At 36.2% G+C, this 23,432-nt stretch overlaps 2 protein-coding genes and 1 long non-coding RNA gene across 25 annotated transcripts in view; 2 read left to right on the top strand and 1 right to left on the bottom strand.

Annotated features, from left to right (window-relative positions):
• The window catches only part of ARHGEF3 (Rho guanine nucleotide exchange factor 3), a 132,037-nt gene extending 112,909 nt beyond the window's left edge, over positions 1–19,128 (top strand). For 10 of the 13 annotated variants that reach the window (XM_027467582.3, XM_072044345.1, XM_027467583.3 and 7 more), the window contains 8 exons: positions 3,123–3,293; positions 5,266–5,328; positions 5,689–5,785; positions 5,879–5,955; positions 7,742–7,999; positions 9,474–9,644; positions 9,851–10,037; positions 11,003–13,300. In XM_027467582.3, coding sequence (XP_027323383.1) covers positions 3,123–3,293; positions 5,266–5,328; positions 5,689–5,785; positions 5,879–5,955; positions 7,742–7,999; positions 9,474–9,644; positions 9,851–10,037; positions 11,003–11,349 — 1,371 coding nt within the window. In that variant the 3' untranslated portion in view covers positions 11,350–13,300. Of the gene's footprint in view, positions 1–3,122; positions 3,294–5,265; positions 5,329–5,688; positions 5,786–5,878; positions 5,956–7,741; positions 8,000–9,473; positions 9,645–9,850; positions 10,038–11,002; positions 13,301–14,671 lie in introns of those variants that run through there. The other 3 variants (XR_005269067.2, XR_005269066.2, XM_072044351.1) reach the window with 3 other exon arrangements.
• LOC113845077 (uncharacterized) lies at positions 18,656–20,722 on the bottom strand. Its single transcript, XR_005269068.2, has 2 exons — positions 20,458–20,722; positions 18,656–20,346 (listed from the first exon to the last, which is right to left on the bottom strand). It is a non-coding gene; the product is annotated as an uncharacterized lncRNA (long non-coding RNA).
• Positions 20,723–20,947: 225 nt separating this feature from the next.
• TASOR (transcription activation suppressor) overlaps positions 20,948–23,432 on the top strand; it is a 36,852-nt gene continuing 34,367 nt past the window's right edge. For all 11 annotated transcript variants that reach the window (XR_011812513.1, XM_072044341.1, XM_027467562.3 and 8 more), the window contains exon 1: positions 20,948–21,490. Coding sequence is in view for 10 of the 11 variants with exons in the window: in XM_072044341.1 (XP_071900442.1) it covers positions 21,100–21,490 (391 nt within the window). In the remaining variant the exon portion in view is untranslated. The remainder of the gene's footprint in view (positions 21,491–23,432) is intronic.

The raw sequence follows: 23,432 nt of genomic DNA, 5'->3' as shown, positions 1-23,432 counted from the left end.
AAAATGGGTAAAGTATTAGTATTGAGAATGGTTACAATGATGTTGTCCATTTGTCTTAACATATCAGTGTTTTATTGAAAGAATTTATTTGGTGGATTTTTAAAATGAGCCTTATATAACAGCTTTACATCTTCTTTCTATTGTCAGTTACAGCATTGGAGATTCAGATCTGCTTGACTTTTGAGTGACAAAGCATTAATTTTACCGTTAAATAGTATTTCCCTGGTGATGCATTAGTTTTTCTTCATAGCTTTATGAGTCAATTTCTAGAACATCTATGAAAAGCAGTGGAAGATGTTAAAATAAGCTTGTTGAAGCGTGTGATTCCCTTCCTAACTAGATTTCAGTGTACCAAGTTAAGTCAGTATATCAGGCAACAAGACAAAGAGACCAGAGCCTCTTGATGTGAAATTTCTCCTTGTTAAAAACATGTCCAAACATTTCTGTACTTTTCCACTAATAATTATTCTTAATCCAATGTATCTTACTAATATAAAGCAAGGTACATTTTGTGTGATATTTGAAACATGAGAGAAATCAATCAAATATAGGATATTTACTGTGCCCAGGTAACAGAGATGATAGGTAAGCAAGCAGGACTTTGGGGAGTTAAGTTTTCTGCCAAGTCTCAGCCCTTTTTGTCACCTTCTGTCCAAAGGAACACAATGTAGTGCTGTACAGAATGGTATCGAGCATTCCCATGCAGTGTAGAGAAATAGTACTTTCAGTGGATGTGAGGGCTTACTTTTCTCAACACACTTTATGGAGTTTGTTTGCTATTACAGGGTGTGTGGCATTTTGTAACATGATGTATGACATTTTGTTAAAAGGTGTCAAGGCATTTATTTTAAAGATCAGTCTTTCTAGTTCTTCTCATTATAATTATTTTCTTCATTCAACATGAAGCATGCCCTTAAAAATCACTAGCACGAAAAAGCAGCTATATACTGAAGGGTATTTATGGGAATGCATGGAGAAGGGCACTCCACCTTGGTCATGGAATGACAACAGTTCTGCTTGGCTGCATTCTCACAATTGGTGACTTGTGGATGGACACCTGGCTCTTTCTCCCTAATCTTTCCTTTTGCATGTGAAAATAATGGGTTCCGTGATTCTTCATTATAACAAGTATAAATTAAGCATGCAATTTGCATGTACGATTCTTTATCTTCTTAAATTTTGAAGGGATACTAGCACCTGATTTGCAAAGTTCTGGAAGGTTGGTATATATATGTGCGAGTGTGTGTGTGTGTGTGCACACTTCTTTTTTGGCAGTTTTTTCAATTCCAAGCTCAAAATCACTTCTGTTTTTTTGTTGTTGTTGTTTGTTTGTTTGTTTGTTTTTTTATATCACATCTTCAGATAATTTAAAAACACTGTATTTATAGGCATTGCTAGCATTTCATGGGCTGTTATCTTCAGAGGAGAATTTCAAATATTGTGCTTTGTATATACTGCTTTCAACTTGGAAATTGAGAGAATTTATTTTGCTTTAAATATTCTTGCCCATGGCAATTGAAAGATGATTGTGTTATGTAAGGCAGGTTTTAAATAACAAAAATGTAGAGTATTTCAACAATTTGGAATACTCCAGATATTTCAGAGCTAAGACCTCATAATAAAAGTCTCTAATTTTAACAAAACAAGAAAGGAGTCTTTTAAAAATAACACAGTGAGAGCATGAAGTATTCATCCATAGCCTGAGCTCTTTCTAAGAGTCTGCAGGTAAATTAAACACTCAGATGTCTCACTTAAAATTAGACTTTGTTTTTAATGAAGATTACGACCAAACCACATAAAAGATAGAGATGCTGGTACACGTCATCTCAGTTAGAGGCTCCAAAAATATTAATAAATATGCTATCATAGTTTCAGTACTAGTATTTCATAGTTTGCTCTCTGCACTGATAGAATTTAAATAAAATATGTCAATTACAAAGAAATAAAGAGGAAGAAGTGATATGAAAGGAATCTGGCTTGCCATTCATCACAAACATTAAAATATGAATATTAGCATACTTCTTTAAAGATAATGTGATTGTTCTTCTCTTTTCAGTCAGATACCCATTTCACACCTCTCCATGTGAATTAGTTTTCTTGCTGTAAATGATTCATCTGAGGAGGCAGGAAGTTACCGTTTTAAAGGTTTTCTTCATGCATGAAAATCAGTTTGATCAGGTAGAACATCAAAGCACTAAAATTTGTATCCTGCTTATATACATATCTAGAATGGTGATACCAATTGAATCTTCATGATTCTGACAGCCTACAAAAAATAAAATATTACCATTAAGTAGCAAGATACTAAGGTATGTACTAGCGACAGCCTCACTTTATGAACCTTCTTTCTGCCCAACTGAGAAATCATTTATTTTTTAAACCATTAATTAGCGTTTGATATAAGATATCTTTTAATCTGATATCCTTGAGGTAAGACCTATTGCATCTCAGTCCAGCTATCTTTGAGCAATCCCATCCCCCAAAAAACAAACAAACCCAACAATACTGTGATAAAAACAGGTTGGACTTCCAGTTGAAACACAAGATGATGGGTTTGGTTTATCCAGCAATTCATTTTGTTGTAGCTTTTGGGAGCTTCTGTGTAAAAGTTTTCTTTCTTTCAAAACGAGTGAAAAAATATTCACACTAATTTTTGTCTCTAAAAATTGCATTCTAAATTTTCTAAGAATTAGGGATCTAATGAGATGGATCTGTGTTATGCATGAATGATTCATGTCTGACTATTTACTGAATTGAAACTTCTTTTGATCAGTCATGTTGATTTGTTGTACCAGTCTGCCATTATCCCTATAGTTCATTCTTGTTGCATGGTATATGAATATTGTGTAGCTTTAACCATGTTGAGAACAGGATATGGACAGAGTTCAATGCAGGAATGGAAATATTGGCATTATGGAAAGATGTCTTAAAATTATCTCTTACATTCCCAGTACTAAACATTGCTGTTAAGTCACAGTAAGAATTATTTAGAAATGGTTGAACTTTGTATATAATTCCTTCTGGGGGGGGAAAAAACAACAACAACAACAACAAAAAAAAACAAAAACAACACAGTGTGAATCTGATGTAACAACAGAAAATATTCTTCTTTGTATTTCCAGCGTTCTATAAGTTTCCGTAGTGACAGTCGCCCAGATCTGTTCAGTCCACGGCCATGGTCTCGAAGTATGCCGCCTGCTAACACAAAGCGGAGAGACAGCAAACTGTGGAGTGAGACCTTTGATGTTTGTGTCAATCACATGCTTACATCTAAAGAAATCAAGCGTCAAGAGGTATATATATATTTCTTAACATAGGTCTTATGGTCAAAAGTCTCTGTTAAAGCATGGAGTGAGAAATACTGGTCGACATAAAGATAGCACTTGAAGCTTTCTTGAAACTAAAGAGAAGACCACCATCTCCACTAGAAACAGAATTCCATCCCTATGAATTATAATTCAGCCTTAATTAGACTGATATATTCTTTCTTAAAACCAGCCCATCATATTTCCATAATAAATATAAAGTTACTTATACATGATACTCTGGCTGTGTACGTGTACATGCTCTTTATGACAGTTTCTGCAGGGATGGTTGATATTTTGTTGTTCATTTTGTTGTTCTGATAATGATTGGTGAGCATGCTATTTCAAGTACAGGTATTTATCATGTGATACCTATGCTCAGAATAGCATAATAACTTCCCCTGTAGTAAAATACTGTTTTTGAGGTAATCTTCAGTGCTAGAAAGATAAAATACTAATCAACAATGTATCTTGCAAGCAAAAAAAAATGAGCGTTAGTCTAAATGTATTGCACAAGACAAAATCTAAATAGTTTGTGTTATAGCCAATGACAAAGCTTCCACTGAAATCAGCAGAATGAAAAGTACATTGTAATGACTAGGTTGAACTGTTTTGTCTTGACAGAAACCATAGAGGCAAGTGAGGTAGCCAAGAAGTGGAAATTCTGAATCATGAGCTTATTGGTACATTGTAAATCCATTTGCACAGAAATACTTAAGGGTCTTGTTGCTATGTTAGATATATTATCAATGATGGAGGGCTACTGCCTTTAAACTAGTGGAAGCTTATGTATCAAGGGTTTATTATTAAGTTTTATGCAGATTTATAGTAGTATCAGAAAAGTTTGTAACATCCTCTCCCCAAATATTTCAGGGACTGAAAGTCATAAACCAAATAATGGCAACATCAGGCATTTCTTTTGCAGATTTTAACGCTGTGTAAATATTCATCAGAAATAACTTTGAAAATTAACTACCTCAAAGGCAGCTTATTTAAAAATAAACTGTAGAAACTGTTTGCATAGCCTAACATTCATTACTGTCTTGGGGCAGAAGCCAGGACCTTCCATAGAACCCAGATAAATGAGCTGTATTCAAGGGAGTTTCTGTGCAAGGGTTCTGCGTTGTGTTCTGTATGCTTCAGCACAGTATCTGACCCACTTCCAGGCATGCGCTGTCAATTACCTCACACTATGGCAAGCCTTCCATGCATACATATTATCAAGCTACGAGAATCTGCAGTAACTGATGATGTTCTTCCATGATTTATGAGGGTTTAAAGACTTGACTGTAATATTAATTTTAACTGACCAAAATGCTGTTAACTTTTCATGTACCCCAGTTTAGAATGAAATCATGTAATAAGTAAATACAATGCTATTCTGGTAAACTAGCGAGTTAGTGTGGTTATTTTTAATCTGCCAGCAGAGTCTTACCTCTGCTTTGAGAGAAGTATGTAACAGCAGACAGTTAAGTATAGCTCAGCATTCATAACAAAATAATGAACCGCTATCAAAATAAAAGTGCTCACAACCAAAGAAATGTTTTAAAGATGTATCTTTCGACCTACCCAGAACCTTTACTACTGATGTATTATACGAAACACAACAAGGTCCTATGCCACCAGTTGCATAAACGGTATTTTTTAAACTAAAGATATAATTGAGTCATAATATGCTGAAGGTAGCCTCCCACCATCTAGACGCACATCCGTTTAAAAAAAAAAAATTACTTCTGTGGCTATTTCAGATAAGCTTTTTATGAGCAATCTGATACAGCTATTTTTAAAGATTCTGCATGTGATTATGTAGCTATGGAATTAAGGCTTATTTTCTTTCTGCAACTAGATTTAGCAGAGATTCTGCTATGTGGTATCAAGACAGCTGTTCAGAATATAATATCAGTTTTGAAAGTTGAGTAAAGATTAAATAAAGATAGTTTATATTTGTGTCTTTTTATAGGCTATCTTTGAACTCACACAGGGAGAGGAAGACTTGATAGAAGATCTGAAGTTAGCCAAAAAGGTTTGCTTTAAAAGAAAAGGGTGTGGGGGGTGAGGACTGAGGAGGCAAGCTTAGGGGTATGAGGCAAAACAGCAGCATTCAGTTGTTTGTCTCTTTTAAAATAATCCCTGCTTTTTACAATGCTGAAATGGTAAGGGGGAAAAAACATACTTCTGTTTCCCCGTTCTTTCTGAAAAACTTAAATGCGGTGCTTTAATTATTCAAAAAATGTTACATGGCTAGCTTAAGATATGCTTCTGAAACTTTAAAATATGCTCAGCAGTAGGTCTATTTTTACTTATGGGGAGCTTTAAATGCTATCACTAATTTTATAGCTGCCAGTCATATATTAATTACAGAGCTCTCCTTTTTTATCTTCAGGCTTATCATGATCCAATGCTTAAGCTTTCTATAATGACAGAGCAAGAGCTGAACCAAATTTTTGGAACACTGGACTCTCTAATTCCTCTACATGAAGGTAAAACTCAATCTTTTCTGTGTTATTACAAGTAGCTTTATAGTTATCTGGCTCATGAAGTGATATTTCTCTTCTATTTTTAATCATGAACAGATCTTCTTAGGCGGCTTCAAGAAGTCAGGAAATCCGATGGATCAACAGAACACGTTGGCCATATCCTTGTGGATTGGGTAGGACAGATTTAAAATCTATCTTGGGACTTAGTTTGGACCTGCAACATAGTATCAACTATTATTCATTTAAAATTTACAGTAGTATTTACAATTTCCATATCTAAAATAGCATTTCAAGAATATGTTCTCAAAGTATTTTTGAAAGGTAAAGGCAACTGTTTAGAGAGATAATGAAACATTTTCTCTTTTGGGGGATTTTCTTTGAAAGATTTAGGCTAGGATGTGATTTTAAAAGCTCTTGCTATTCAGGTTATGAGCACTACTTAACATTCTTCAAATAAACATCAAGAGTCAGACTCTATTTATCTGATGTAGATCACTTAAGAATCTGCCCTGATGTGTACCCTCATTTTCAAGGGAAATGAAGTTTGAACAGTCACATCGTGTAAAGGCTCCATACAGTCATTTTTGAATATCTTTCTGTTCCAGTCAAGGCGATAGATAGTCATTAGTGCTGTCAAAAATATTAATTTCCTAGAAGTTTGTTAAAATAAGGCAGACAGAAGAAAAAGTTGGTAGGTTTGTCCTTCACTACATAATAGAGACACGGAAAACCAGTTTTTTTTAGTTTTGCTGATACAATTGCTCATAATATGAATAAAGAGCTCTTGTTTAAGATATTATTACTCAAATTTAGCAGGAAAAGAGGCTGAAAATTTTTGTGGGATTAGTTAATAATAGATGTTTAAAAGCTCTGTGAAATACTGGTGTTTTGTAAATATGAGCAACATGATCACTACAATAGTTAATGGAAAACATTTAAGTATCAAATATGATCTCTCGTTTTCTTTGCATAATTTAATTTTATTTTTGTTATGTTTGAACACCAGTGAACTTCTCTCAGTCCAAAATATCTGAGATTATATTCCTTTGTAGAAGATTTTACATCTAATTGCATGCAAATACATTATGTATTACACAGTATACCATTATACAATATAAAATATGTATATGTAAATGGCTATATTGTTTTAACCAACATTAAGCTAGTTTTTTTTTTCTTTTCTCACATTTAAGGCACAGTTCTGCCATCTTAGTGTGGTCAAGTTTTTTGAGGGCACTATAGAGAAGTATGACAGAACAAAGATTACAAGGTTATCTCAGTCAGATACCAGATACTCAATTAGCTATTCCTTTAACAAATAAATCTTTTGTAAGTTAGTAGGAATAAACACTATATTGCTCTTTGCCCTATACAATTCCTGTTTTTCTTAGGAGTTGTACAGATCACTGCTATGTTTACAAGCCCATGTTAATTGTGTTTTAATCACAAAATGTCTTGCAGGGAGATGGAAGAAACATACTCTTAGCAAGTAAATCCAATTGCATAGAGATGCTTTCATAATATGTTCCAGTCAAACAGCAAGATCTGTATCAGATCACTTTATTGTTTATCTAAAACAGACCAGGTTTGGGGGTACTCATTTCTAAGCTTTTGTTACAATTAGTAGTTAAAATCAGACTTCTGTGTTCTACTACTGTCTGTAATAAGTAGTTCTCAATCATTCAGTCACAGATACGCTTAATGTTTCGGAATAATGTAGAGGATCTCTAGGAACTGAGGGATTAGCTAGACCTTCTGAATAATTTAGATGATGATCAAGGCCATCAGAGGATCACTGGAAACCCTATATATGTTGGAAGCATTATCATCAATAAACTGTGGATAAACCTCCAGATACTGAGACTCTCAGTATCAGTTTTGACATTCTGAATCCCTTGGAAATTTCTATATAGCAAATGGTATCTTTTCAGTTGCTGAATAATTTATTCCTTCCCTCAGCTCCCATGCCTAAACTCCTATGATAGCTACTGCAGCAATCAAGTAGCAGCCAAAGCCTTACTGGATCACAAGAAACAAGATCACAGAGTGCAAGATTTCCTGCAGCGCTGCTTAGAGTCTCCTTTTAGTCGCAAGCTGGACCTTTGGCATTTCCTTGACATCCCAAGAAGCCGTTTGGTTAAATACCCATTACTGCTCAGAGAGATTTTGAGACACACACCAAATGATCATCCAGATCAACAGCACCTTGAAGAAGCTGTGAGTTGCTGGATTTTTTTAATTATGATTTTTTAGATGTATAGCACTTTATTCACATTAATTATGGTATACTCTAAAAGCTATGGAAATGTTAAAACAAGAACAGCTGCAAGTAGTATAGGAAACCTCTAGTTCCCCTCCCCAGTTAAATCCTGTTTCAGTAGACAAGTAATACAAAAAAAAACAAGAGGGTAGTGGTGGTATGGATTGGCATGTTGTGTCCACAGCTCATATGATTCTTGTCCATTTTATATTTATTTCTTTCAATGTTGATTTCCATTCTAATCTAAGTTGGGTAATGTAGAGATTTCTTCTAGGTTTAAGGTGATTTTGATGAGTTAACTCCCTGGCTCGAGTGCTTACATAACCTTTGAATCTAGATTAGTTATCATCTATTAGTTATCATTTTTATTTTAAAATTCTGAATAGGGTTGTATTGACTGAAGTAGAACCAGAGTACTAAATCCAAAGCTTTAAAACTTCTTATTAAAGGAAATGGACCTGATTCAGATACTTTGAATGGTTTCTGAGTTTTCTGTCCTTTCCCATAAATAGATATAATCTTGTAATATATAAACAAGTACACACATGCAAACATCCATTTGGGAGTAAATGAGTTTAGCTGATTTGTTTGAAATGCACTTCTAAATTAATGAATAAATGAATATCATCATTTTTTTGAATAGTGTTTAAAGACAAGTAAAGTCCATGAATATTTTGAGGACAACATTTATTATTTATCTAGACTTGCATATTTTGTAGATTTTTGTATTTCTGCTGAGAAATGACAGCCTTGCTTTTTTTTTTTTTTTTGGAAATGTGTATTTTGAAACGCATGTACCTAACCACTGTTGGTTTGCTATTACTTCCCCAAACTGCAGTGTAAATTTAAAGCCTGCAGTGTAAATTCAAAGCTTGGATACTCATGTTTCCATGTAATTTATGAAGTGTATTATTCCCCCCTTGAGTATTCTTTTAAGCAGCCCCCGAAAACAAAACAAAACAAAACAAACAAAAACAAACAAAAAACCACTTGTAAATAGCTCAGAATTTTTCTGCTTATTTCTAAGGTTTGTTTTTCTACATTATGTCTGGTAAGAAAGCATTTGAAATATTTTAAGATCTTGTGGTATTTGTAATGGGTAATTGTTTAATAAAATATAATAGGGATATTTCTTGTGTTATCTCATTCATGTTATATAGCTTTGTGGTACTCTGTTTCAGTAGAACGCTATTTATCTTTGAAACGATGTATTTCATAAATCATATGTGAAGAAACAGAAATTACTATTTACACATTGTAGTCTGCTTAATTCTGTTGCTAATATTAATTCTCTTACAGACTGGTGTGCATAAAATTCAGGAAAAACTTACTAAAAATTATTTTGTTGCAGCTACAATTCAAATTATGCAGAAATAGCTCTGAATGTCAGACTGTACAATTTAAGTTCACGTCTTCATTGTTTTTCTGTAGATAAACATAATTCAGGGTATAGTGGCTGACATTAACATAAAGACTGGTGAATCTGAATGCCAATACTACAAAGAAAGACTTATTTATCTTGAAGAAGGCCAAAGGGATTCACTGATTGATAATTCACGTGTTCTATGTTGTCATGGTGAACTGAAGAACAACAAGGGAGTGGTAAGGAAAACTATTTTGTTATAAATAGTTTTTCAAGATACCTTCATGTTGCATAATGGCAAAAAGTTATACGCAATGTTATAACATACTAGAGATTAAATAAACCTGGTTTAATGATGTTCTAATAATAATAATAATATTCATGCTTTATTATTTATATATATATATATATATATATATATATATATATATATATATTTTAACAGAAACTGCACGTCTTCCTCTTCCAAGAAGTCATGGTGATTACTCGAGCTATCACCCATAATGAACAGCTCTGCTACCAACTGTATCGACAGCCAATTCCAATAAGGGATCTTTTGCTAGAAGAATTGCAAGATGGAGAAGTGCGACTGGGTGGATCCATACGTGGTGCATTTAGCAACAATGAGAGAAGTACAAAAACATCTTTATTTGCTCACATGGGATCGTTATAACTTTAAGATACGGGCTAATGAGACATGTTTATTGCTATGTTTCCTCTAAAATCCACATCATCTACATCCAAAATCTTAATTCTTATTTTAAACTGGTTTATGATATTGTAACTTACTTCTTTTAGATTGTTTCTCAAAGTCCATTATATTGATAATGGGATTTCTCCCCCACACCTGCTTCTGTACTGAATTGGGAAAGGAAGAAGAATGTAGTGGCAAAACCATGCAGTTATAAGCAAGTCTGTTTTGAAAGGTTAAGATAAGCTTTAGTCTTTTTGACTTCTCTTTTATTATGGAGACACTTAGTGCTACTCCATAACGAAGTCTTTCAACTGGCAGATAATTAATGTAGTGCTCATTGTAAAGACTGCAGCTACTCTCAATGTCAAGAGGTAAAAGTTGTAAGTAAGCATATTCTGGAGATACTTGTTTCATTGCAAGAGTCCTTTGAATTTCACCAATCTTGTGAAAACTTCAGATTATTTTTTTTTTTTGGTGTGTATTCACTTTATTTGTGAAGTGAATTGGAAGAGATGAGGTAGTCTCCAGCTGACATGGCACAGTATTCAGTGAAATAGGTATCTGCTTTGCAGAGAAGTAGGAGGAGAGACTTTGACGTGTGGGAGGAACTTCATCTTACTGGTTCACTTAAAGGTTTACAGGTAGATTAATGTATGGCAGAACCAAAATTGTTTAATCCAGCAATAAGAAATTATTAGAAGTGCTTGTGTTGTTCTGTGCTCTTGCTCCACAGAACAAGGAGATACCCAGACTATTCTCTCTGGTCTGACACTGTATTTGCAAGAAATCCAAACTTTTCAAAGTTAAACATTTTGCTGACTTGTTATTTCAATATACTATATTCTATTACAACATCCATTCAACCAAAGCATTCAGCATTTTGCTATATATTGTTTCTTTCAGTCAGAAACTTCTTTAGAGTCAGCTTCAAACATGGATCTCAAAGCCAGTCTCATTCACTGCAAGCCAATGACTCCTTCAACAAACAGCAGTGGCTTAATTGTATTCGGCAGGCCAAAGAAAAAGTCACGTGTGCAGGAAAAGCTGGAGAGCTGAACTCAGAAGCACATTTTATTTTGTCACCAAATGGAAGCAGAGTATCCCAGGGAGAAACCACGCTTGAGCAAATGGACCAATCAGACAGTGAGTCAGACTGTAGTATGGACACAAGTGAGATCAGCATCGACTGTGACCGTATGGAACAGACAAACTCTTGTGAAAATGAAAAACATATAGAAACCAATGTTTGACAAAAACTTACAGTTCACGGAACAAAACCTGTGTCTTACCTGTACAGTATTTGCATTCCATACATGGAACCATTTGGAGAAGCACTTTTCAAATATTTTTTGTGACAATGTCAATGCAGCCCTTCTTGTATAGTACTTGACTAAATGTAGTACTGTAACTGCTGACTTATGTAAGCTGGAATCTTCTGCAACTCACACCCTGTGGTTATATTCCATAAACACGATGAATGAAAGAGGTACTTGATCAGTTATTCTGAATGTCCTGCTGTAAACAGAATCTCTCAACTACAGTTTGTATGTACATTACGTAAAGAATCTTTCATAATTTTTAAGTACTCTATTTGCCCTTTAAGGGGGCAGCTGAAGATATGTACTTAATATGGGGTTTTAGGATGGTATTGAGATCATAAGTTTTCACAAAGACATAGAAGAAGGAAAAATATAGCTTCTGGGACAGAAAAGAAAACAGTCTTGCAATAGCCATTCTGAGATCTTGTGGTTTTAAATCAATAAGAAATAAAAAGAGTGAGACGTGACTCTTTAGGGACTGATTTTTTTAAGTGAAGCACTCTACTAAGATTCATCAACTGAACATAAAAATCTGGTAAGTCAAAGTGGTCAGCGTAGTGCTATGGTTTACTTATCAAAGCACATCATGCTAAAAAAAAAAAAAAGTAAACTGAAAAGCAAATAAATAAAAAATCCTACCACAACACAACCTCCACAGCCAGCACTGAATTAAATGAAATGCTGAGAATACTGGGTATTTGTAAATAAGCTGGTTTGCTTCCAGTACCATATATATATATATATATATATGTATCTATTATCCCAAATAGGGTAAGAGTGGAAAAAAGCTTCTGCTTGTGCATAGGCTCTCTTCAGCATTTTGCACTCCACTGGCCTCCACTGTTGGTTTTAAACACCACTTAAACTAATGTTAAAAACATTTAACTTTCTGTAAATGTCTGTTTACATGTTGTGTTTTTTTGTTTGTTTTTTTGTTTTGTTTTTTTAAAAGTAAGTAACAATATTATATACCCTATGGGATTATGTAGAGAAAGTTTAAACAAAAAGGGAATTACTGTTCCTTTAGGATATATTCTATCCCCTATATTTTTGTCAAATTTTATTTTTGTTGCATTTAGTCTCATGTTGTAATTGGAAATGTCACTGTTTTTTCTGGTGGCTGATTTAGTCTACTCATTATGATGAGAAGCAGATGAGTCACTTAAAAATGCAGTCTAAAACACTCAGTTGAACATCTCTAACTCTTCCAAAAATCCATGTGTAATATTTTATTTCTTTGTATAAGAAATAATGCCCATGATAAATGATAATATGTCAAGCTACGAAACTGATATATTAATAAATTTAAATGATCTTTGCTATTACACAAAGTACCTGTGCAAAATATTCATACCAACAAAAGCAGAAAAACTAAGTTACTGCCAAAAAATGTTTATTCTGTAAGTTTACAGAAAATAGTAAATATCAAGTATCTTACATATATATACTGATGTACAGTACAGAAGTCAGTGTGGCAAGATTATAAGCAATATAAAACAAGGTATTTTTATTTTTTAAAAAGTCACTTTTACCCTGTAGAAAATATTTCTGTATTTATAGTTTTTTTTTTTTTAAAAAAAGTCATTTTTTTCTGTTTCACGCTTTGTAATTTATTTCAACTGCTTCATTTTTAGAGCTGAATGAGTATGTCAGTGAAGGGAAGAGAAATTAAAGATTTATAGAAGAAAAGGAGTAGGAAAGATGATAAACCATTTTCATAAAACATGTTCAGCAAAATGTTTAAAAAGAGAGAAAAAGTATGGAAAGTTTAAATACAGAAAGAAAGAATGAATGTGTGTATTGACTTTTGTGTGTGTGTGTAGTTGTTAAGATAATAGCCTTAGCTTTTCTGGAAGCATTTCAAATAAATTACTTTAAAACATTTTGATTTTTATTTAGTTTTGTTGTTTTTGCAAGGAGGCAACAAAAAGATTTCAACAGTAAGCACAGTGAATATTAACATACGTGACCAAGACTTGCATTTGTTTCTGGTGGAAGTGTTATATATTTGGATTTTATTTGCTAGACACAAAATTGTAATAACTAATTAAGTCACTGCACTCAATAATCCAGCACATTCCCCAAAGTTATGTATTATTTAATCAAATTAGAGTAGGTGGAGCAAAAAGTTAATAGCCCACCATAAGTTTTTGTCTCTTGATTCGTTTTGGATCACGTGTTTACTAAATTGCATATTCTTTCAAAACATTTAGATGATGCATTTCAGGGCATTGAAAAAGCTAACAACTTGCCAGTGAATCTCAAAATACTAACTTGCATTTGTGTACTGACTATCGTTTAGCAACCCACTGAGCATCATCATGTTCAACACACTGTATTGCTGATGGTCCAGTTTTGCTTTATAGATACTGATTCAATCTAATAGTTTAATGAAAGTTTTTCCAAATCATTGTGAGGAATAAGCTTTTCAGTTTAAGAGTACCAGTATCAGTCTAGATTTAGTTGGTTTATTTATTTATTTATTGGTTCTAGTACTTCTAAAAGGCCACTCCTTTTGAAGGAATGACAGAACTGTGGCATGAGATGGACAGACAATAAAAATATTAAAAAGGATATGTAAAATACAAAATGCTCAATATAAAGTGTGCATGTATATTAGTAAAGGCATCAAGATTGTCACTTCTCACTATCATTAGTAACACTTCTTATCAGCACCGTGAAGTCTGAGAAGTTGCAGTGGTAAGCCAGCATGTGTGCTAAAGCCATTCAGTAATCACAGGCTTGATTCTGATGAAGAGAACTGCTGATGATTTCTTAAGACACCCACTGCTGCACCTGCAATGTTTCTGCTAACGAGGTAGTTCAAAGCTGTGTCAATTTTAACATGAGATCTCTTAAGGTCACTTGCTTCTCAGATGGAAGAATATTGCCAAGGTGAGAAAGTGATGAAAAAGAACAAGTGGAGTGTGTAAAAAAAAAGGCAAGAGTCAATGGAGAACCAGAGGGGTCTAGGGCTTCTAAGATCACCATGAGGGGATGGCAAAATAAGGAGATGAATGTGGATGCTGGATGAGTTGCAGCTCCTCTGCATCTGGGGTATTAGTACTCTGCATCTTACAGTCTGGGAGAATAATGAGGGATGAGGTATCTTGTTCTCAAGAGCAAGGGAAAAGCATAGATTGCCCTAACTGAAAAAGAAAGGTGAGCAAAGAGAGTATCTTTGGAGTTCTTTGAAATGTAAGGACCTTCTGAGACTGCAAACAAAATGTAACTCTGGTGTTTGATTCCCTAGATGTGGTCTGCAGCACTGAAAAGAGCAATGCAAGGATGAAGATGACCTGCGTCCTGGAACACAAAGTTCTGCAGCAAGACAACAGGAGCAGTTAGTTTAAAGTCTTTGAAACTCAGTACCAGGGAACCAATTGCCAAAGTCTGGGTAAAAGATGGGCCCAAAGCTGAGCTCCAAGGTAGAGAAAGTGTTTCTCAGAGGCAACTCCTATTCAGTATGACCCACCTGAACCAGGGATGCTGCCTAAAGGAATGCTCTAAAATAGTTGGAACCAGATCTCTTGAGGCTTCACAGAAATTTTTAGTGTTTGAAAGATCGATATCAGAGCTCTTTGATGTTAATTTAATAGATTGACCTTATTTGAAATTTGGTATTTTACTGTGATGCTGTCTGGCACTTAGTAGGCAGTCTTGACTCCCAGGATCTGTAACAGAGATGGGAAGAGAGTTTTGTGTATATGAAAACTTACTCCATTTAAATATGGGGTTCCAGTTCTTCCATATTTAATATTACTAATGAATACTCATTTTAAAATATTGTAATCAGTTCTACAGGTTGATGCTGCCACCTACTGGAAATAATTTTTTTAGAGCTGATTTGATTATTTATAACATTAAAATAATTAAAATTTAAAACACATTAAATGCATGAAAGGAAAGCCAGTAGATTTTCAGACTATCACCTCAGGATCACAAACTTGTTAGAAAAAAGCACTAGCTGGGTTTCCTGTACCAATCCCTGACTTTAAGGACACAAGCACAGACTACTCCCCCAGATTGTCTCCTCCTTTACTATCATAGGCATGTATTTTTCCCACGACTGGAAAATGACACTATGTCTCTTTCCAAATGTATAGATTAGGTTTTATCTCTAAATTTTATGAAGGTGCTTCTCTCTGCATGGTCTGTGAATGAAATGTAATGATGCCATTCTCCTACCTTTGATCTCCTGGCAACTAAAATTAGTCAGCAAGAATACTGTTGCTCAGAATTAGTACATAACCTTTTAAAGAAGTTAGACGTGTTTTGCATCATGAGAGTCATTTCTGAAAAGTAAAATAATTTCTATTTATTTAAAATTTTTAGGTTAAATTAGGCAATATTTTGCATTTCTGAATATGCTTTCATAAAAGAATACAGAGGTCATTTCTGGAGCAAGCACCATGAACATCCATTATAAAAATCCTGTATTTTATGGCTATTAATCTGATTTTAGTCTGTGTTACTAATGTACAACATACAATCTAATTTCAGAATCAAAGGGATCTGCAGCTGCTTTGTACTCAGGTGGGAAACCACTTGGTATGAGCCAGGGAGTCATGGCTGAACACTTGTCAAATACCAGAAACCACAGAAACAAGAAAATAGAAAGACTCTTAAGGTGACAGAATTTATAACTTCAGTGGGGTGTTTTCTGTATGATTTTCTTTGAGTTGTTTTTGAGTTTTTGATTGTTTTTGAGTTTTAATGTCAGTGTTCAACTGATCTCTTCCTATGGTAATTTATCACCGCAACTTTGTGAATTGGGATGCTTACTGCCTATTTTATATCAGAGTTTAAGACTCATAGTGGTACAGTGATCTAGAATTGTTACATCATTTGTTAAGCAGTACTTACAGTTTTGTGACAATTTCTCAGTTAAATTCCCAGGGTTATGTTAATACATAAAATAATTTGTACATCTGTAAAGAAGTAAGAAGTATATTTTTTAAAGCAAGTGGTAAATATGGGAACTTTGCATGTTGTTGATCAGTAAATGAGGAAAATTTCTTCGTACAGTTGGCTTTGCTATGATACACCCTTATAATGTTTGTATTTTCTACTTATTGAACATGTATTGAACATTGAAAACATATGCTTTAGTTCATTTTCTGGTATCTCTTATGAGAGAAAGCAATAGTAAGCATGCTTTCAGTTACAAGGTAATTTTAGTTGGCAGTAGTTTCCTACATTGTTGCTTTTTTGTAGTAGTTCAATTCAATAACTTTGACAAGAATTAGATCAATAGTTGATCCATACAAAGTAGATACATTCCTGAATTACTGGAATACAGTAAAATATGTGATTTAGACTCAATGTTTGTTCAAAAGTCTTTGAAATCTTACTGTCCATATGTTTTTTTTTTTTCACTGTCTTTGGGTAGGTCTTTGTCTGATGTAAACAGTATATCAGTTGAGCTATGGTAATTCAAAAAAGCAGGGAAATAAATGTCATATATGTATATACCTGCTAAAATTATGGTTTCCTAAAGAAAAAAAAATACTACTTCTCTACATATTAACTTAATGGCTACTGGAATACCTTCTTTTCTTTTGAAAATTCTTTTACCTTCCCCAAAGCATAGATGTGTGTTTCAGAATTTCATTTGTAAATAGAATAAACAGTATAGTAGGAAGGACTATTAAATAAATGTGAATCCATCCCTGAAAAAAACATCTTACTTAACTTTAAAACATCATTTAAAAAAATCCTGCAGTGTCCCCAGAGAATTTCTTGTTGTATATAACTTCTATTGGTGGACAGCTTTTCCTAAATCTCCTTTTATAGCCTCACTAACACTAGATTTGTAATTTATTTATTTATTTATTCTTTTCTTTTTCTTTCTTGTATATGGAATTTTTAGTTGAACTAGGTAAAATACAGGAAAAGTACTCTGATACTACAATTGATTTATAATATGCTCTTCACCTCCATTAAATCCTTACAGAGACAGGACATCAAATTCCCAGGGGGACCTTCTTAATTTATCTATGGGTTTAAACCCGCACATGCAGTGTACATTACCTCTGGATAATTGAACGGCATGTTTCTGCAATTAGATTAATGAGATTAATGTTTGGTGTTGGTGTAATTTCTGTAAATTATAGCTATAGACTCTAATTACCCTGTTTAAACTTGGCTGGCTCCCCAAAGACTTCTACGAAGAAACTAATAATTATTAGCTTATCTTCTTGTAACACCCTGAAGGATACTATTAGCACTAGATCATTTGTGAGTTGTGAAGTTACTTTTATTTTCTAATTTACAGGTAATCTAAATAGAGATAGGGATAAAAGAGCTAGGTCAAAATAGAGAAAAACTTTGCATTTGAGTTTGACAGCTTCTTTTGAATATATACAGCCACAGTTAGCAGGATTTAAGATAATTGGTATGAAGAATGAATATACACAACTACAGAACCAGTATACTTTAAACAAAGAAAATAAATCGTGGACTTCTAATATTTTTGCTAATTATTTGTAAAACTAAACATTAGGTATGGCATCTTATGCACTGCAAGAACGGTTTATTTTCAGTAGATGCTTTTCAATTCAGTGCATTCCTCAGAGCTGCCAAAGAAAGGTCTTTGCTATCCTTAGTAAAAGAACTAAAATTCTATTATTATATTTCAGATATAAAATATCTGTGTAGCTTTATTCTGAGTTATGCAGCTACTGAACTTGTGCTTACTGATAATTTACACAGCAAAGAGTTCATTCTCACATATTAGGTAACTAACAGCAATAAATCTAAACTCAAAGCTAAGTGCACAGAATATTCAAAAAACTCTGTAAGTATGTTTTCCTTAGACTAGATTGTTTGCAATTTCTATACTTGAAATTTGAAAGTTTTGTGGTTTTAAATCCATGAATTACTTCACCAATTTAGGGAAGCACTGGACTGAGCATGCACAGTAGATGCTACGATGATTAGAGAAGGTGTAACATTGAGCTCTCTCCTGTCATATAGCAAGAAGGTAACTGACATGCTGAGCTTGGAAGTGCTAGGCACTATGGGTTTTTAAAATTAGACAATTAATCTTTTCAATGCTCTGGCATGATTTTAGAAGAAACTTTTTATAGTTTCAGAAGTTTATACTGAATATAAACTCAGGGTTTCAGGTCATGTCTTCCAAATTGCAAGTCTCACTCTTCACACACAAATTAAGGTATATCACTATTGAAAGATGGTATATGAGTAAAACAAACAAAAACTCATCTGGTGGAAATTACATAGACAATTTTATTATATGAGATTAACAGAACTACTGCAACTTGGTTCAAAACCCACATTTAACATCACTGTTACTGTAAAAAAATTTGAATTTGTATACCTGCTTTAGAGAGTCCATCCTTCAAGTTCTTCCATTATCATGAATGACCTGGGTAATACCATTGTACCCAGATATAATTAACTCCTAAAACAGATTGCCCTATATTTATTAAAGCTCCAAAACAAACCTTCATAGTAGGTATAACATCATGTATCAGCTAGTTTGTGAGATAACAGGATTCAGCTGTTCTGAATAGAACAGGATTGTCTAAGATATTTCATAACTAAAACCCCCAAATAAATTGTGTATTTCAAATGGAGTAAAGATACTAATGTTTTATTTAGATGTCTATTTTAGAATTTTATGCTCTTATGTTACCATGTTTAATTCTGATTCCCTTCAATAATTATATCAAATTGTTAAGCTGTTTTGGGTTTCACGTATTCATATCTTTCTTTTATGTGAAGTTACAAGCATTGCAGCAAGAGTGACAGTGGTGAGTAAATATTAGCTTTATATACAGCAGTACTGGCCTTCAAACAGGTGGACAAATGACACAAGCTAGCAAAGTCTTACAATACTGCAAAGGAATCCAACAAAGCTCATCTCTAGCAGTGGAAAAGCTAAATGTGTATGTGATGGTGTTATTTATTGCTTTGAAATACCAGTTACTAGCATTATATTTAAAGTCTTGAGTTTCTTTATTTAAGTTGGCACCTTTCCATGTTTTGCTACAGCACACTCAGGTCTGTAGCTATAGTATTGTTTTCTTTGTAGGTAAACAAAACTTTCCTTTTAACAGTTTCACTTTATTATTTAGTTGTCACTGAATGAAAAAAAATGTTGTGCATAACCAGCCCAGCACACTACCTCTTTAGTTTCCTGCCTAGCAGGAAATTCAAAAAGTTTCTGACCTAGCTTTGATAGTACCAAGTAGCACCAAAACCTGGTTTCACTGCATTTGAAACAAATAGAACTCTTTGGTATATGAATAATTGATTATGTTGCCTTTGATTAATCTGTAGTTCTTTTCTTGTTGAAGCTTGTTTGCAATTTTACAAGCCATGGAACACAAATAGGTATTCTCACTTAAGCATCATTACTGTAGAATCTCTTCTGTCATGATCTTAGATGGCTGTGTACGTGTATTTAATTAAACACAAAAGAGGATTAAGGACAGTGAAGTGTCATGGTTGAACGCACAAAACTCTACACAATAACGCATTTCCTTTGCAGTTAACTCTGCCCCCCAAAAGCATTAATAGATTATATTATTTGCGCTTTTAACTGATTCAATAAGAATTTTATCACTGAAACTGTTTGCCCTTGTCGTACAAAGCTATCATTGCTGTTTTAATTGGTATTACTTTAAGCAGAAGTCCTATTAGCCCAAAGGTATAAAAAAGTGTTTGTAGTTCCTTTTTGTAATTAAGACAGGAAGAGGTGTATTGCAAGAAGGACCTGGAAGCCATTTTGTCTATTAAAAATAGTTTTGAGGGGGTGAGTCAGCGCAGGCCCTCTTAAAAGCCCTGCTGCTTTTAGTTCTTGGAGTTTAGGTTCTTTCGCCAGGTGCTTGGCTGCTGTCTGGGATGCGACAGAAGTGTTCATCTCTGTGAGGCCAGATGGGTACCTGTGGAAACACCCTCCTGCAGCAGGTGGATGGTGAGAAGTTACTAATGTGGGGTCCAGTATCAGGCCAACACCACTCCCAGTAACATACTGGTGTGCTTCCAGTACAAACTGGCCTAGCCCATTACCTCCCACGGATCACGGGTGGGTTTGACCACCTGGCCATGTCTCCAAGGGCTCTGTCCCCGGCCTTGTATCCTCGGGACGGGCTCTGTCCCCGCTTCAGTCTCCCGGGGCTCCCTCCCTTCAGCCCCAAGGGCGCTGCGGCCGGCCCCATACCCTCACATTTACCCGCCCGCAGCCTGCGGTAACGGGCGCCGCTCCCCTCGCCGGCACGGGTGGAGCGGGCCGAGGCCCCCTCACAGGTACTTCCGGGGGCTCGGGCCCAGGGGGCCGCCCCCGCTGTACTCATGGGTCCGTGGCCGGAGCCCCCGAGGCAGCAGCGGCACCGCCGGGATCCCTCCGCCCTCCGTTCTCTTGAGAAGGCGGCGGTGGCGCACCAGCCGCGGGCGGGCCGCCGCCTGCCCTCTCTTTATAACGTTCGCCGGCAGCGGATTGGCGGAGCCGGGCCGGGCTCCAGCCCCGTCCGCCCCGTGCCGTCGCGGCCGCCATGTTAGAGAGCGGGGAGGGGGCGGTGGGGCTGCCATAAAGCGAGCGGGCGGGGAGGGAGTGCTGGTGGCGGGCGGCGCATGGCGCTGGGCAGGGGCAGGCTGGCGGGGGAGGAAGAAACGGCGCGGGTTGTCGCGCTGGCTTGTCGGCGATAGGAGCGAATGGCGGATGCCGCGATCTCCGGCGGTGGCGAGATGGAGCTGGAGCAGCAGCAGCGGCCGGAGAAGAGCGGCGCGGGCCTCCTCGGGGCGGAGAGTAACAGAGCGGGAGCCGCCGAGGACGCCACACAAAATGGCGGACGCTCTGAGGGCAGTGGCGGTGGGGAGGCGCTGCTGGTGGCTGCTGTCGCTGCAGAGGACAAGGGCCCCCCAAACCTCAGCATCACTAGCGGCAGCCAGCGCAGGAGCAGCGTCTCGGCAGCACCAGAGCAGCAGCAGCAGCAGCCGCCGCCCAGCGATGCGTTGGGGGGGTCGCCCCCTCTCCCTAAGCCCCCAGAAGACGTGCCTGTTAGGAGGAACTTTCAGATCCCCAGGAAGAGCAGAGAAAAGAAAGGTTGTGCCTTCCCTTTCCCTCCCTTCTCTCCCTCGCTCCTATCTTCATCGTATTCATTAGGCAGGATCTTTATGCGCCTTACACAGCTGCATGTAAAATTCTGCGGGTGTATAGGAGGCTGTGGCATGCCTCGGACAGACGAGGCAGCTAGGGATATGTTTTCTGGTATCAGGCAGGCTTCTACATTCTTCTTTCTTCCTACCGCTCCTTTTTTTCCCATTTTTATTTTGTCACAAGGAGGAACAAATCAAACCAACTCAGCTTGAATTTCAGACCAATGCCTTAAAAAAGGCAGGAAAGCTGGATGCGATCAGGGTGGGCTTTGAGTGCTGAGCCTGGCTCTGCTTCTGGAGATGCACGCAGAGAAGATGGTTCTCTGGGACACGGACATGCAGAGAAGATGGTTCGCTTTCTCTTCCCCCTGCCATCCTCACAGCAGGAGAGGGGTGTAACCCTCTTTAGGGTAGACTGGCAAACACTGAGCAGTTTCATTTAAGTGATGAGGTGCAGAAGATGGTTCTTGTCTAGTGAGAGTTCCCCTATTTGCAAGCAGGAAACAAGCATCACATGTTAATGTGCCTCCTGCTGGAAGTTCCACTTCCCAGCATCCTCAGTTTATTTTTTGCTTTTTGAGTAATTCTTCATCTAAAAGCCTGTGGTGTTTCGTGCTTTTCATGAGATTCCATTGGCCCCTGCTTATCTTTGATTTTGTTCAGTGGCACTGAAGACATGTTTTCCAGAAACCTATCTCAGTTCTTGACCCGTTGCAGCTTGGGGTCAGTAACGTAGTATGTGTTAAATACCTGTTCGCATAGGCTTCTAGTTCTTCAAAGAAGAGTCTGACATCTATCTTCTTGAAATACTTTCTTCTGTAAGGAAGAGATGAAGGTAGGTTTGTTCCATTATCCATTCTTTTCCTGTCCCCCCTTCCATTTTTGGCAATAACTTCCCCTTTCTCCTTTTCTTTCCTTCTTTACCATCCCCATCTCTTGAGGGGGTATACCAGGCTGGCAGAGGTTCATTACAAAAAGAATTGGGTTGATTTGGAGGAAGAAAAAAAAAAAGCTTCTTAATATTCATCTGATGGGGAAATGTCTGGAAAAAAACATAGTGCCTCTTACACTTTGTTATCTCAAGTGTGATTACATTTGAATACTTTTAAATATAACTCAGAAGTGTACATTACTTAACCACAGACATGTGAAGTTCTTGTCTAGCACTTGGTTCCAATGTGAATGAAAATCCAGGAAATACCTTGTTACATCACATAGTTCATCATTTGCCTCTGCAGAAGTATCTCTGAAGTATGTAATTCAAGCGTCAGACTCCTTGTTAGGGTAGAAGAGGAAACCATTCTTACTCTAATTCTAAATACACTTGCAGATATCAAGGTTGTTTGACCCGTTTTTAGGGGTTTACTTTTTAGTAGACTGAAGTCCTCTTTCTTTCCAGCATACTGAAGATTCTTGGATGTTTATTCTTAAGTCATATTGGTGACTTACGGTTTCCGAAATACTCAAAACAGACTTTACATTCTGTCTACAGTGCTTGTGGGCTTGTGCATTGTTTATGGTTGCATGATTGGTTTTGCACGATCAAATTTTTGTATTATGTCATACCATAATACAAAGTGGTGTGAGAGAGCAGATGATCAGAAGTCGGCAAGCATTAAAATTGCCAACATGATCTTTGAAGAGAACTGAAGTGTTGTTGATACTGGCATTTGAGAAACGATACAATTAAATCAGCTCTGGAGCTACATGAGAAGATTAACAGTGCATGGATCATCTGATCTTATATTGGCATACACTTAAAAGGTACATGGTTCCAGTGTTCAAGTATATCTTGTTATATAAGAAGTACAGATGTAACATCGGTCCCTCTCAAGAGAGCTGCTTTGACTAGATTCCTTCGAGCATGAAGCAACACATGGAAGCTTCTT

Source organism: Anas platyrhynchos, chromosome 13 (assembly GCF_047663525.1).
Source record: "Anas platyrhynchos isolate ZD024472 breed Pekin duck chromosome 13, IASCAAS_PekinDuck_T2T, whole genome shotgun sequence".
Taxonomy (NCBI): Eukaryota; Metazoa; Chordata; class Aves; order Anseriformes; family Anatidae; genus Anas; species Anas platyrhynchos.
The sequence above is the reverse complement of the archived record's forward strand: the minus strand, read 5'-3'. Positions and strand labels throughout refer to the sequence as shown.